Below are 15,393 nucleotides of genomic sequence, written 5' to 3'. Positions count from 1 at the left end.
ACTCTGACAGCCTTGCATATAAAATGCCAAAGCGGGCATATAGCCCACAGCTTGAATACATGTCCATGATGTCCTCAGAATCACACAGAATACACACAGTCACACACACACACACACACACACACACACACACACACACACACACACACACACACACACACACACACACACACACACACACACACACGCACGCACGCACGCACAAGCACAAGCACGTATAGCCTACAACCGACTAGAGGCTATAGTCTAGCCAACCTAATAATCTTTTGCAGCACAGCGTGTATTCAAAATAACTATAGGCCCAAGGGAAACAATAACATTTAAGCATTTACATTATGGAAAGGTCTTTGACAGAAGCAATTAACAACACAACACCCACTTTATAGACGACCAATGGGGCAAGGCAAGGAAAACAAAACATCCCCAAGAAAAATACCAATAAATTATGGGGGGGGAAATGGTGGCATGGGCTGCATGAGTATAGCCTATAATGCAAAACAAACAAAGAACAACTTATAAATTATAAGGCTACAGGTATTATAAGTTATAATAATAGCATATGCGGGCTTACACGCATATTAATGTGACATTAATTAATACAAAAAAATATAAATAAAGAAATCGTTCCAATGCAGCGAGGAGCCGTGCATGTATGTAGGTCACGTCTGTCTTCATCCTCTCCACTCTGCCTGTACTGTACTGTCTGCAGGACCTCTCGAACAGGATCTACTATAATGCAGAATGTAATTATAGGACCATGCAGGCCATGAAAGTGCCAAGTTAAAAGTATAGGCTCATCAATACGACATCAACATCACATCAATCCAACCAACCAACCAGTGCAGGAAAGGAAAGGAAAAGGACGGACTTCGGCTGCTTCAGTCAGAGGAGAGGAGGGCTTGGTTTGGTTTGACGCACACCGTGCGCGCTGCTAATTGGGAAGAAGAAGCGCATGAAGAGGAGAGCGCTGCACGGAACGGCACGAAATGTCCCTTGGTTAAATATTATAGACTGTATAGTAGGCTATATATAGTGCTCAGCATCCGACACACCGACACAGGACATATAGAGAACTAACTGTTATCAGAATCAGACTCTTCTTCAAATTATTTGGAAGCTTTTCAAATCAGACCACATGGCTGATGTTTGACGCGTGTGTTGCTTCTTGGGCTGAGAGATCTTCATCGCGTGTTTGTATTGTTGTATAGCTTATTATATATATATATTGAATTCTCTGCTGTAGAAGTGGAACTTTGAAGCACAGCCACAATGGAGACGTTTACCTTGCACGACATGCTTATTATAAATTCCACCGATTTAAACAAGATTTTGTGCAGCCTTGGGATTAGGAATATTTCTGACTGCGAGGATGAGCAGGGTTCCGAATCCGAATCGAAAGGTAGGTTTAATTGGGCTTTCTTTCTTTTCCCTCTCTCTCTTTTATGTTCTTTCAACACAAAAAAATATACTGTAGGCTATAGGTCTACAATACAACATGAGCCTTTTTAGTTATATTCTTATTTTAAAACAAAATTGTTATTCAACCGTCCGTTCGAAATAGTTGTTTGTACTTGTAGGCTACATATCGATACTCCAAAGTGATCAATTTGAGTCGTATGGCTATTTGCGAATTGCGAGTGACTTTGGGCATCTTTTGCCTGGTGCGCAAAATGCGCATATTACGCATGGTTCAATATGTATCAGACTGTGTATAATAGCAACTACATTTCGAGATTTTATTTTATGCTACAGTATAGGTCACATGTGTTTTAATGTTGTCATAAGCATATAGCAATAATCCAGTTGTTTCCAGGTGATTCTGAACTGAACTAATTACGCAATTAATTTAGGCATAGGCCTAAATTAACATAATATAATAATAATTAACATAGATCATTTTGCTTCGTTTGCTTTGATCTGCATGAAATGTGTTTCAGAAGAAGTCACCGAAAGTGATGAATGCTGTTTACAATGTATTTGTATATTTAAACCAGCAAATAAACATCTAATGATCATGGTGTGCTAATTTGCTGCAGGCATGGGTGTGATTAAAACCTGACCTATACAATACTAGCCTACATTGTGCCGTGTGATATGCATATGCATTGCTATTTCCAGGGATGTCAGCAACATATGTGTGATGTGTCTGTTTGGCTATCTGTGAGTCTATGTTCTCATTACTGATGCATGGATTCATGTTCTCAGTCTTCACGACTGATTTCAGTCATTGGGATTCCACTGCCAGCCAGTATGTCTTCTATATATAGAAGCATCTCTTGTACTGAAAATAACAACTGAAAATAGGCAACTGTAAAATAGCCCAAATAGCTGCGACGTACGTGTTGTGAGCTTGTAGATTTATTTTCAGTTGTTTTAAGATTAAAGTATTTGAAGTGGTCAAACTTAAATGTAGGCTAAGCCTCAATCTAGAAAAAATAGAACACAGTCCTACATAATATTAGTTCATAGTTTAGGAAACTTTCATGCTGTTTCACAAATCACAAATTCTAATCAGATTCCAGTCGTTGCAATTCTTATTTATCTTTATTATCCCATCACTGACGTCATCTCCACGTCTGTCCGTCTGCACGCGTTGCGTCCCACAGACCTCGACCAGCAGGTGCGGATCGCCCTCTACAGCCTCATCTTCCTCCTCAGCGTCCTCGGCAACAGCCTCATCATCGCCGTGCTGGTGAGGAACCGCCGCATGAGGACCGTCACCAACCTGTTCCTGCTGTCCCTGGCCGTCAGCGACCTCATGCTGTCCCTGATCTGCATCCCCTTCACCCTGATCCCAAACCTCATGAAGAACTTCATCTTCGGGACGGGCATGTGCAAGCTGGTCATGTACTTCATGGGTGAGTCCGTGGACAGTATACTAAGCTTGTCATGTACTTCATGGGTGAGTCCGTGGACAGTATACTAAGCTGGTCATGTACTTCATGGGTGAGTCCGTGGACAGTATACTAAGCTGGTCATGTACTTCATGGGTGAGTCCGTGGACAGTATACTAAGCTTGTCATGTACTTCATGGGTGAGTCCGTGGACAGTATACTAAGCTTGTCATGTACTTCCTGGGTGAGTCCGTGGACAGTATACTAAGCTTGTCATGTACTTCATGGGTGAGTCCGTGGACAGTATACTAAGCTTGTCATGTACTTCATGGGTGAGTCCGTGGACAGTATACTAAATACAGTATACTGTGGTGCGTGCAAACCCTTGTGGTGCATGAACATGAACACCCTAGGGGGTGTGTGACATGAAATGGGTAATGGTGGTTTTATGGTGTCATTTAACACAAACAGCAAAATCTAGTAAACCAGAGAGATGGAAGCTGTGTAGAGCAGCTGCATGTCTCAGTGCAGTGACATTCTGTGATTATTTGCCATAAATCATGTCATTTTTTTAAATCATTTTCGCCCCAAATGCAACGAGACTTAGCGTTGGGGGGTGCGTCAGCTAGGTGAGGAGGTAATAGGGGGGTGCACGGCCAAAAAAGTTTGGGGACCGCTGCTATATAGGGACGACATGGTCAACGCACATGCATGCATGCAAAAATCCTGAGAGTATAAAACAATGGGTCAAGTTGTTAATTTAACACAGAGGGTTGTAATCAAATGGCCCCATTTGTGCACCCTCTCTCTCTCTCTCTCTCCTCTCTCTCTGTTAAATGGATTCAGCTGTAGATCAGGATGCTGATCACAAATAAAAGCCTAAAGGGGGGGTTGTGTCCCAAGGGGTTGATATGTTCTTTTTATTTCCCAAGAAATACTGTGTAAAAGGATACAGCATTTGCTGTGTTCCTCGCAAGTGTCAGCATTGTTTGAAAAAATATATATATAATGTCTTTGGTGGACTAATAAAATTCTACAACTTTTCACCACAAGTCTCTGATGCCAAAGTTCAAATCAAACCATATTGAGATATGACCCATTTAAACAGATCAGTTGTGTATTGCCTTATTGAGGGAAATCATTTCACAGAGGCCCTAAACAAAGACATCTGGGTTATGGCCTGTGTATTGTTCAAAGTTCTGTTTCTCTCTGCAGGAATGTAAACTGGCTAATGCTCTAGTGAAAAATAATAACCTTCATTTCAGCGACAAACCAGGCTAGATTTAAGACGAGAGGAAAGGTCCGCAGGAATGGCTTCTACAACCAAGTCTACCAATGTGAAGTCCAAATATATTTGATAGAAATATCATTCCATTAATGCAGATGGCATAAGGGCATTAATGGAATGAAGTATGAAATGAAGTGAAGTATGAAATGTTCCCATTTGAAATCCTGAGCGTGCCCTGATGCACACAGCTGCATTGAGGCATATTAATTTATGTTTTAATACAGCCAGTGCAACAACATCTGGTACTCAGGGCTTAAAGCAAAAAAAAATTCCCAAGACTGAAAATGATTTTTTGCATATCTGCATGACTGATCTCATTAAATGACCCCTATGAAATCCTCAGGATTTAAATCCGTCCCCAGGACTGAAAACTTTAAGCCCTGGGTACTTAAAATAAGCTATGCAAGATGTCTCTCAAAGTATGGTTTTGAAAATGTGCAAAACTTCATGAGGGCATGCTGCCTAATGATGGTGCGCGTGATATCGACATCGCGATTGAATTTGGTTTATTACATCGTTAATTTAATTTCTTTCTTCATCAATTTATGCAGAGCAAAAGCCTGAGCGTTCATAAGGTAAATGCTCAGGACTTCACCATGTGTGGGGCCGCACTGGGATCCTAATTCTCAATGTTTCAATGCTTCCTGTTGGCTGTTATGGTGACAACGCGGCGCTGCCAGCCAGGGCCGATTATCTCATTTGTCTACATGTCGGATAACGTGTTTATGTGGCCCGCCGCTGGGATCGTACACCGCGATAATGTGGATGTATTTATAGGACGCAATGTTATTATTACTGAGTTTGTTAACACTGCACTGCAGGGCTGTATATTGTCCCATAGTGCAGGGTGTCCTCTGGCTCCATACAATACATTTACATTTGACGAATCGTTAAAGTGCCATGACATCACCACCATTCACCAGCAGTCAGCCTGAGAGCGTATCTGTTAAATTGGCAAGTGCTTCTCGTCACTTGAACCCTTCAAACGGACACGATTTGCAACTGTAGCCCACTTGGTACGCTCCCTTTTCACACTTTCACAAGGCTTACCCCTTATCCCTAAACTTATTTGAAATTTTTTACTATTTTAAAACATATTAAAATAGTAGGCTACTAATAGCCGATCTACAAGCTAACAACGTGTCGATGTAGATTGGCTAGTTGAACTATTTTTAAATGTTTTAAAATAGTAAAAAATGGGAAATAAGTTTAGGGATAAGGCGTAAGGGGTGGCGCAAGATGGAGCCGCAAATCTCTTCACCAAAAAAAGCAGATCTAGAGCTTGTAGATTGTAGTATAATTTATTCTAAACGTTCCCCCAAGAATTTGGATGCTGGGGTTCAACATGGTTAAGGATTACAAACACCATGATGTGGGGTTTAGCTGTGTCCAGACTGGCAAAAATCCCAATTCAACTCATGTTTATCTTCCAAAAAGCCAGCACTACCCAATCTGATTCATTTCTGTCGTAGTGCAGTCCAGCAAACTGTTTGCTGGACTCTCTACACAAACCAAAACGAGTCAGAACACATGATGACTGATGTCATGGATCCACTGAATGTTTGAATCCAAATCCGAGTGTTGCCAACAACATAATAATAATGAGTCCATCTTGTAGCAGAAGAAAATATAATATTATGACTATTAAAGAAACTCCCAGTGAACGTCTTCACTCCCACTCTACCCTACGCTGCTGCTCCACTGCTCAGATTGCAATCACTGCTACTCACCTCCTGGCCTGCATTCATCACCTCCTCCTCCTCCTCCTCTGCCAGCCCATGTATACCTTTCATGTAGACTCTGATTGTAGATTTCCCCGGGGCACGTGTACGATCCTCTCTCCCTGTTTTCTCATTTGCTAATCTTTATGGTGCATAAGGTTCAGAGCCCATTAGACATCAAGATGATAAGATCCACCACTCAATAAATCTGTTTCATGTGAAATGTCCGCATGAAATCTCATAATTCACATCAACTCCATTACCTTGTAACCATTAACATGGTAAATGGTGCATTTATATAGCCAATAGCCATGGCGCTTTACATAGATTGTGCATTACAGTCACCCATCCACACACACATTCATACACTGATGGCGGCGGAAACCATGCAAGGCACCAACCAGCGTCAACAGGAGCAATTAGGGGTTCAGTGTCTTGCTCAAGGACACTTTGACACAAACTGGGGGGAGCCCGGGTTCAAACTGGCAACCTTACCATCCGGCCACTCTACCCCTGAGCCACCGCCGCCCCACAGCATGAACCTTTAGAACAAAATGAATGTTATAGTGTTGCCTTTCCCCCGGTTTATACAGGAGTCTCAGTCAGCGTGTCCACCTTCAACCTGATGGCCATTTCCCTGGAGCGCTACAGCGCCATCTGCAACCCATTGTCCTCCAGGACGTGGCAGACCAAGTCCCACGCCGCCAAGGTCATTTCGGCCACCTGGGTGGCGTCCTTCGTCCTCATGCTGCCTTACCCCATCGCCAGCACCCTGAAGCCCTTCGTCCGCTTCAACAACAGCACGGGGTACATGTGCCGCCTGGTCTGGCCTCACGATGTCATCCAGCAGTCCTGGTGAGAGATGCCATCCTCTTACCTATACCTATAGTTTAGCTCAACACATTCTCACACTTTGTTTGTTGTGTCAGACTGGGTGACGACGTGGGACAGGAATCACAGGAGGACGTGACCACGCGTCCCCTGCCTCAGACATCGACACGATGATGGGGCGTCCTGTCGGGACGCACGTTGACGACGGGCGGATGATTTATGATTCTCTGCCTAGTCGTTGTGCGACTCGAACGCCATTGAGTCGACAGAAGTAGACTTCTCAACACTCGGCACCGCCTGCTTCTGACGGCAGATTGCCCCAAATCAGTTTAGTACAACTTGAGTGTGAGAATGTGTACATTAACAGTAGCAACAGACTGAGTGATGATGGAACAGACAGGTGGTCACTGGTTGGTTGGTGTCCTGTTCAAGGACACTTGAGCTCCAAACCATTATTGTAGACCACCATTTGGTGTAGTGAGGTGTGGTGAGGAGTTCAGTGTTATGATACTCCCTGGAGAATACATTTAAAACATCTATGGTATGGCAGTGAGTAGACAGTAATGGGACTATTGAGGTAGGTATAGGCTATATGTATGATGTCCTTTCAACCTCATGTCGGCACTGCAAAGAAAGTAAATCTTGTCAGTACTGATGAGATGTGACGCACTGAACGACGATACATCTTCTGTTGATCTGTCAGTGCTAGAGGCTGTAGGGATGTAGTTAGGCCTCTAGTTTGATGACATGTGACGCACTGAGTGACTGATCTTCCTGTGACTCATTTCCATGACCCACTTAATCTGTCCCCTTCAGGTATGTGTCTCTGTTGCTCCTACTCTTCCTGATCCCTGGGATAGTGATGATGGCAGCCTATGGACGCATTTCTATGGAACTCTATCGGGGAATCAAGTTTGAGCTGGACAATAAGAAATCCAACAGAGGTAAGGTCATTGCTCATTACTTGGGTTAACAGCACTATGCATTTCCTCATTCTTTGAATTTGGATGTGTTTTCCAAACAACACAGTGAACATTTATACCTCTTATCTGATAAACACACACACAGTGCAACAAATTGTGTGATGGGGTGCTTGTCATGACCTTCTACTGGCCTTCCCTCTGACAGAGAGACAAGCGAGCACTGGCAGCATTAAACCGGGTGACAGCGACGGCTGTTACCTCCAGCCGTCCAAAAGGAAGAGCCTGACCTTGAGTACGGCCAGCAGCAATGGGGGCAACGGAGCCGGCAACACCGCCACCAAGGCCAAGCTGAGGCGTGTGTGCAGCAACAGCTCCACGGCCAACCTGATGGCCAAGAAGCGAGTCATCCGCATGCTCCTGGTCATCGTCTTCCTCTTCTTCCTCTGCTGGACCCCTGTGTTTGTGGTCAACGCGTGGAAGGCCTTCGACCGTCAGCTGGCCGACCGCCTGACGGGGGCTCCCATCTCCTTCATCCACCTGCTGTCCTACGTGTCGGCCTGCGTCAACCCCATCATCTACTGTTTCATGCACAAGCGCTTCCGCCAGGGCATGCTGGCTACGTTCGCCTGCTGCAGCCGCAGCCACGGGGGCATCGGTTCCATGAGGTCTACTACCGGAAGTGGCACCGCCAGAAGTGGAGTCGGGTCGGCGAGAGCAGGGCTAAGAAGCAGCCAAGAGAATGGCCACGCCCCGGGTGGCGGCAGCTCACGATTCACGTATAACAGTGTCCGTGGATCAGCTTGGAACGAGTTGACCTGAATCCGACACACCATTCGTGAAACTTACTGTAGATCACGGGCTCGAGTGCCAAAGCGTCAAAACGTATTGAAAAGTGCAACCTTGTTATTAGGTAAGGCCGTAAAAGTGCTTTATGTGACTTGTTTATGGCCATATTATGCTGCTTTCGCTTGGAGTGTGACATGACAAGGGTGCAGAAGTTTGTCAATGCTGTGTCAGTGGTGTGCAGTACATTCAGTGCATTATTTACAGACTCCCCTTCAGTCTATATCAACACCACTACCTTCTACGTAGCTTCTCTCAGCTGTTTTGCTCAAGCTCGCAGCATCCAAACTCTGTCTGACGCTGTCCAGACAAATCCTGAATGCCTGATCAGTTTTGGTAGATCTCAAGTCAAACATACTTAGGAAATACTGTGTGTTCATGGAGTGGAATACCCATGGATGGGTATAACCTTCCCCCACACACTCACGATAAACACCTCTCACCACTTTAAGGGTGACAGCAACGTTGTATATAAATGTGGGTAACGCTGTCTTTTGAAAGTAATTGTTAACATTCACTTAAACCCCCCATAAGTGATTAAAAGGTGGTTCCAAATCCCACCATGTGCCATGCAAGTCACTTTGGAAAGTAATTGTTATCATTATTTTTAATCCAATAAGAATAAGTGATTCAAAGGTTGTTCCAAATTCCACCATGCGTCACCGTGACCTAAGTAAGACAATATTGTAGGAAAATACAATACAGAAATTATTGTTTTGAAGAAGTTTTAGTAAATTTTCCTATCATCTAAGAATAGCAACAGTTTTATGTACAGTCATTGCAATGGGCACTCATCCGGCACTAAGCCATTTAAGATGTGTACAGAAATATTTGCAAATGCTATTATCAGGCAATTATAGATATGGTAATGGCGGATTTGAAAACGGCATAATCATGTTTGTAATTAGTAGCCTATTAATCTGTTCCTGATATGCATTCCATACCATCTGACCTAGTCCACTAGCTTCAAAATCAGCACTAAATCCTTGTAAGCACTTAATCCAATACTTAGTTCAGGGGTTCTCAATATATATATATATATATATATATATATATATATATATAGATATAATCATTAAGGAAAGTTTATGCATGTACTCTGTGTACTATGTAAACTCTTCATTTCCATTTTCCAGCCATCCAGTTGCAAAATAATTTGGGGACCCCGCCTAAAATAATTGGGCGCCACCCTGAGGGGTCGCGACCCACGAGGTTGAGAACCCCTGACTTAGTTGACCATGAGGGTCAGCCAGTGCTTTTCTTGGGTCATATTTTCCTCTATACACCAAATCTCTTTGGCGAATATAGCCACCCTCAAGCTCCCAATGTTGTGAGCTGTAGATCATCAACTGCTGCCAAATGTTCCTCCTGGAATAGCCCATTCTGACCGGGCACCCATTTTGGTGTCAGCATCATGTTATGCTTTAGCTATTTAAAAATAGCAGATCTACAAGCTCATATCGCGCCACCGAGTGGCGCGATACGAGCTTGTAGGTCTGCTATTTAAAAATAGCAGATCTACAAGCTCATATCGCGCCACCGAGTGGCGCGATACGAGCTTGTAGATCTGCTATTTTTTGAAAAATCGAAGAACGACTGACATTTTTTAGAATCTGATCTCAGGTCAGAATGGGTTCATCAGACCAGTGTGTGTCCGGCGGAAACCTCGTATGAATCTGATCTCAGGTCAGAATGGGATAGGGACGCTAGGGTTCATGCGGCCTTTACCAGCTGTCTGTGTTTATGTCTGACTTCATAGTTCAGAGTATAGGAGTGTCATGGAGGCCTTATCGTTCTGTGGGACTTCAAGCACCTGTTCCATCCACTCTTCAAAGAGCTTATTTCCCAGCACTCTCACCTGATAAATATTGACTTTGGTTAAGTATAACTGCAGCGCAAATGTAGCAATTTGTTATTTCCATTTTGATTACTCATTAAGTCATTATACTGTGTTGCAATGTAATCGTATAGCTGTAACAACCTTGCTCTGGAGGATAGATTATTTATCTGACATAATGTAATTGAAATCTGTGTGAAATGGTCAGTATTTGGTGTTACTGTATATGATGTATGATTTATATGCGAAGAATATGTCTTTTGAACCTGTGTCAAGTTTCTGTCTATACGTGCAAGATATTTTCCAGACTATAAATCAGCCATTCAGCTTGCACAACCTGCTTCTGTCACGAACTCTACTACATCAAGTACTGAAATAATGAAAGTAATAATGGAAATGTCCTGAAAATGGTCCCATCTACTAACAAATAGAGCCTCACCCTTCTTATAATGTACACACACACACACACACACACACACACACACACACACACACACACACCGACCGAGCCCAAATAAACAGCTGCTGCTACACAGACTTGAGAGAGTAGCTTGGGCTTTTAACAGCTTTAACGAAGTGGATCTAAAAGGCAGAAAGCATTACATTATCTCACAGCCATATACTGTAGTTGACTGAAGGAGACTCCATTGGAACCACTTCCCACACAGTGAAATCCGCAGTAACATTTTACACACTCAAAAAATAAATAAAAAACTAGGAAACAAATCGCTACAAGCAGCGATAAGGCAGGACTAAGCAGGAAGGCATTAAGGCAATAAGCAATAAGAATAACTAGAATTTCGCAGGCCTTCGGCCCGCTCATCCTAGCGCCACGCGTCGCAAATGGGAAGAAGGCAATTGCGGGAGGCAATACTGTTTTTTTTACTTGGAAAAGCAAACATGGCAATCCATGATGTTTTCATATACCCACTTCCTTAGAAAGTGCAAACTTGGCAACCTGGCTGAGTGGCCCTATTTTTTGTTTTTATTTCCGTATAAAAGCAAGCATGGCAAGTGGCAATGTGTCTACTCTATATACGAAGTTGCTTCAATGTCGCAAATGTGTCAACCTAGTGGGAATAGTATACTGTACTATAGAGCTCTTCACAGGTCCAATTTTATTTTTTGAATTAATCTGTGACATGTTACAGATTCCGACCCGAAAATATTTTCAAATATTTAAACCAAACCCAAATGGATCCGTGACAATTTTGTCCGATTCCGACCCGTTCCGAGATTTCTTTCAAATTGCGGCGCCGAATCCGACCGAGATCAGATTATTTCCGAGAGACCCGACCCAGGCAGGCAGACATAAGTGGACTATATAGAAATAATATAACGTATTGACCAATTACCATATTATGATTAAAGCGCGCGAGAGAGAAAGAGAGAGACACAGACAGACAGAGCGCTGCAGTAGAGGGTGGGAGAGAAAAAAAAGAGTCTCGTCTATTCTCGTCTCAACGTGCATGCATTTAAAATGAATCATTTGTTTTTTACACACAATCATCAGAGTTTTAGCAGAAGCAGATGCATCATGCATGTACCGGTCTTGGCTGAATGGAATATTAACAATAACAAGGCGCTTATGCACTTATAAACAGCTCCTACTTTGCTCTCTTCATAATCCACGTGTGGGGAATGGGATACACAGGAGAGAGATGTCATGGTTGCTTTAATCCTTCTTATATTAATTTGAGGTTGAGGTCAACCCTGTTGTCGGGATCCGTGGTCGTGATATAAAGTATAATTGCACGCCGGTGTTTTCATTCAAATCAGCGCAAGGCAAAACCATGCAGGACGGGGTTTGAATTGTGTGGTAAGACTCGCACTGCTGATCCTAAATCAACATAATCATCACACGTAACACAGCCGTTCGTGTGGCTGCAACACTACCCTGATCCTAGATCAGCCTAAATGATCACACTTTAAACAGAACTTTTTCCCCCCCGTTTTTCTCCTCCGCAGCGATGCGGAGCATGAGCGCACATCCAGCAGACAGAGAAAAAGTATATAGCCTCAGTCAGACTGGCACACAATCACACACTGAATGAATATTTTATTAACATTTGCAACAACAAAAAAGCTACTATAGATTCCCTTGTCCGTATATGTCCAAAGTTCACGTGTATAACTTTTTCGTGCATTTTGATCAAAGATCCTGGGAGGAATTGATTTTTAGATAATTCGAAATGGCGGGTGATCTAGAGGTCAGAGGTCAAAAGTAACAAAATAAACTTTTTTCGGCATGAGGAGGAGAAGCATGTGTATCGAAGTTTCATTGCCGTTGGTCAAGCGGTTCATGGGCTGTGTGGTCAAAGTTTGCATTTTCAATTGAGTGCTATAGCGCCACCCTTTGGCCAATGGTTGTGGGCTTCGCATCCTCACCGTTTGGCATAGCCCTCTAGCATATTTCCGAGCCAGAACTGCTATTTTTGGCGGGAGGAGGAGAAGGAGAAGAAAAAAAAACTGACAAAAACAACGAAGGACCAAGTCCTTTCAGGACTGCTTGGTCCTTTAATAAAATCTATCTATCTCCTCTGTGATGGAGATACATTCAGAAGCAACACCGTAATAAAGTCCGAACTGGTTCTTACATAGTTATCCACATAGATGTGAATAAACCCGATATGTACAACTCAACATCCTGGCAAGATGATAAAACATACAAAACAGATTTTATATCACATTTTTATTTCTCTTTTTATGCCAATATTGCAAGTTTTTTTTCTCCTTTTTTTCACTTTTTTCATTTTCAATGACATACGGTTTTGAGCATGAACTTGAACTGCAATATGTACAAAAAAACAAACTATCGTATGTTATCAAAAAAAGCTGTCCCCTTGTTTTGACGTTATTGCTAAATGTTACAAACGGCACAGGTTTCTACCATCAGCAACCCTTTGAGCACTGAGTACACTACCACACTGACACCTCGGCTTACCATTACTAGCATAATACACACACAGTGAGAGCTGAAAGATACTGTAGTTAAAGGACGTATGAAGAGGAGAGAGAGAGAAGGGTGGGGTGGGGTGGGTGTAAAAAATAATAAAAAACTAAGTCTGACCGTTGCAAAGTTAAGCGTTATCAAGCTGCATGTACAGGGAGGGCAAAGAGCAGGAGAGAATTCCAAACATGGAAGAGACATTTTGAGCGCGAGTTGGGAATTTTAAAAGCATGATAGAGGAAGGGGGGGGGGGTAAAAAGAAAGACAAGTTTAATAAGCCCGATTTATACTAGTCGTACAACAGGCGACGGAGCATAAATGTGACATTAGCGCCCTGTAGTGCAAACAGCCAAATTGACTTAGGGAGAAGTAAGGCTGAGTGCAACAGAGAAGGGGCTCCACACACCTTTTCATTGATTTAAAGCTGCCTCTCAATCTGCCCTGTTTTTTGTTTAGCAGTGCATGAAAAACTCTATGTTATAAAAAAGACATTTGGCATATTAGAGGATACATACATTGTTCAGAGCTCATTATATATATATATAAAAAAAAAAATAACAGCTGCTTTTGTAACGATCCAACAGACATTATGGCAAAGGAGAGAAATAAAAAGGAGAAACTTATAAAAAGTTAAGTACAGAATATCTTGCAATAGCATCACAAAAGTTCATGAGATGGCATTTGTATGTTTCTCCTCAGACAGCTCAGTCACCATGTTAATACAGCGTAAGAACTTAAGACATAGAACATGCCTTGATGAGTGAGACAGAGATGCATTGAAGCTCATTATCTGACCCCCCTTCTGTAAAACTCCTAACACACTAAAGAGAAAACGACACTGTAAACCATCAAGCCAGCTCAGATTGTCAAAATGTGTTGGTTTCACATAAACACGCCCCCCCCAGCTTTACTAGTTTGTGAAAACTGCGATACCCCTTCTGTTGACACTCTCACACACACACAACAGTGGTGAACCCAGCCAGGGGTTTGCAGTCCTAAAAGAGGCGCGACTGCAAGCTGTAAACGAAACGGAAACAAAAAGGCCGATGCTAATATAAGAGGCTATATTAAGCACACAACGGATTTAAGAGCACACACCCTCTATTGAACATAAAAGTAGAAATAATTACACACTGTAAAAATGTACAGGAAGATTTTGGTGAGCATCTCCATCATCATCACCACCGCAGTAAAGGGTTCAGAACGGCCGGCGGCTTGTTCTGGATAAAAACAAGGTTTCACATCTCTGTGAAAAAGTTCAAATTGGTTTGGTGATGCTACAACGCCACTACGGGCACATAGGTTGATAGCACCCCGTTTCCACAGAAAAAAATTAAAAAAAAGGACAGACAGGAAGTTCATTTCAGGACAGACATGACATGACATGGCCTCTTTTTTTAAAAATACACTCCCAGGCCAAACTAGGCAGCTTGGGCAATAATGCACTTAATTTTTTTTTTTTCAATTTTTAAAAACACCAACTAACCAGGGGGGGGGGGGGGGGGGGGAAGAGACTTTGTACCAATAATTTAAAAAATATCAATATTACAATTGCAAAACATTTAACATCAATGACGGACAAGTGGAAAGTGGGGGCATAACTTAAACTTTTAACAGTTTGGAGGGGAGCAAGTGAACCCTCTTTTTGGTTTGCTCCTTACACATATTTAAGGGTATGCTTGAAGGGCAAACATACTTCATTAAGTAGACATTCAATTTACAGCATCATAGTTATTTCCCGGAATAGCACACAGTTGTACTGTAATACTAAGTTCCAAAGTATTGCCTTTGAGGGTTTATACACAATTGTTTAAGAGTGGGAGCCTATTTGGATGATCGTGACGGAAGACGACGGTGGGACCAAAGTTATGTGAAGTCCTTTTTTTTCCAAGAGCAATTACAATTTTGAAGATGATCTTTTAAAATGAAGAGAGTCTAACTCAATGCTCCATTTGTATGACTATGTAAGGGAGACACACACACACACACGCACGCACTCAGTAACATACATACACCTGCTGGCTGGTGAACTAGTGGTCAGGCAGACAAATCACAACACACGACGGAAAAATAATGAAATGACCTGTACAATATTGCTGTATGTTTGGAAATACACATATTCAGTAATACACATATAGAAGGCCTTTTTCGCTTCTACACGAGACT

General features: G+C 42.6%; 1 protein-coding gene across 1 annotated transcript; it reads left to right on the top strand.

Moving 5' to 3' along the window:
- Positions 1-1,269: 1,269 nt before the first annotated feature.
- On the top strand, positions 1,270-8,416 carry cckar (cholecystokinin A receptor; the record flags this gene model as incomplete). Its single annotated transcript, XM_083789589.1, has 5 exons — positions 1,270-1,399; positions 2,607-2,858; positions 6,437-6,698; positions 7,491-7,618; positions 7,803-8,416. The coding sequence occupies 5 exons, from the start codon at positions 1,270-1,272 to the stop codon at positions 8,414-8,416; spliced, it is 1,386 nt and encodes a 461-aa protein (XP_083645715.1).
- Between the last annotated feature and the right edge of the window lie 6,977 nt (positions 8,417-15,393).

This window comes from Protomyctophum parallelum (assembly GCF_964188405.1).
Source record: "Protomyctophum parallelum genome assembly, chromosome: 18".
Lineage (NCBI taxonomy): Eukaryota > Metazoa > Chordata > Actinopteri > Myctophiformes > Myctophidae > Protomyctophum > Protomyctophum parallelum.
Note: the sequence above shows the minus strand (reverse complement) of the source record. Positions and strands in the feature narration are given on the sequence as shown.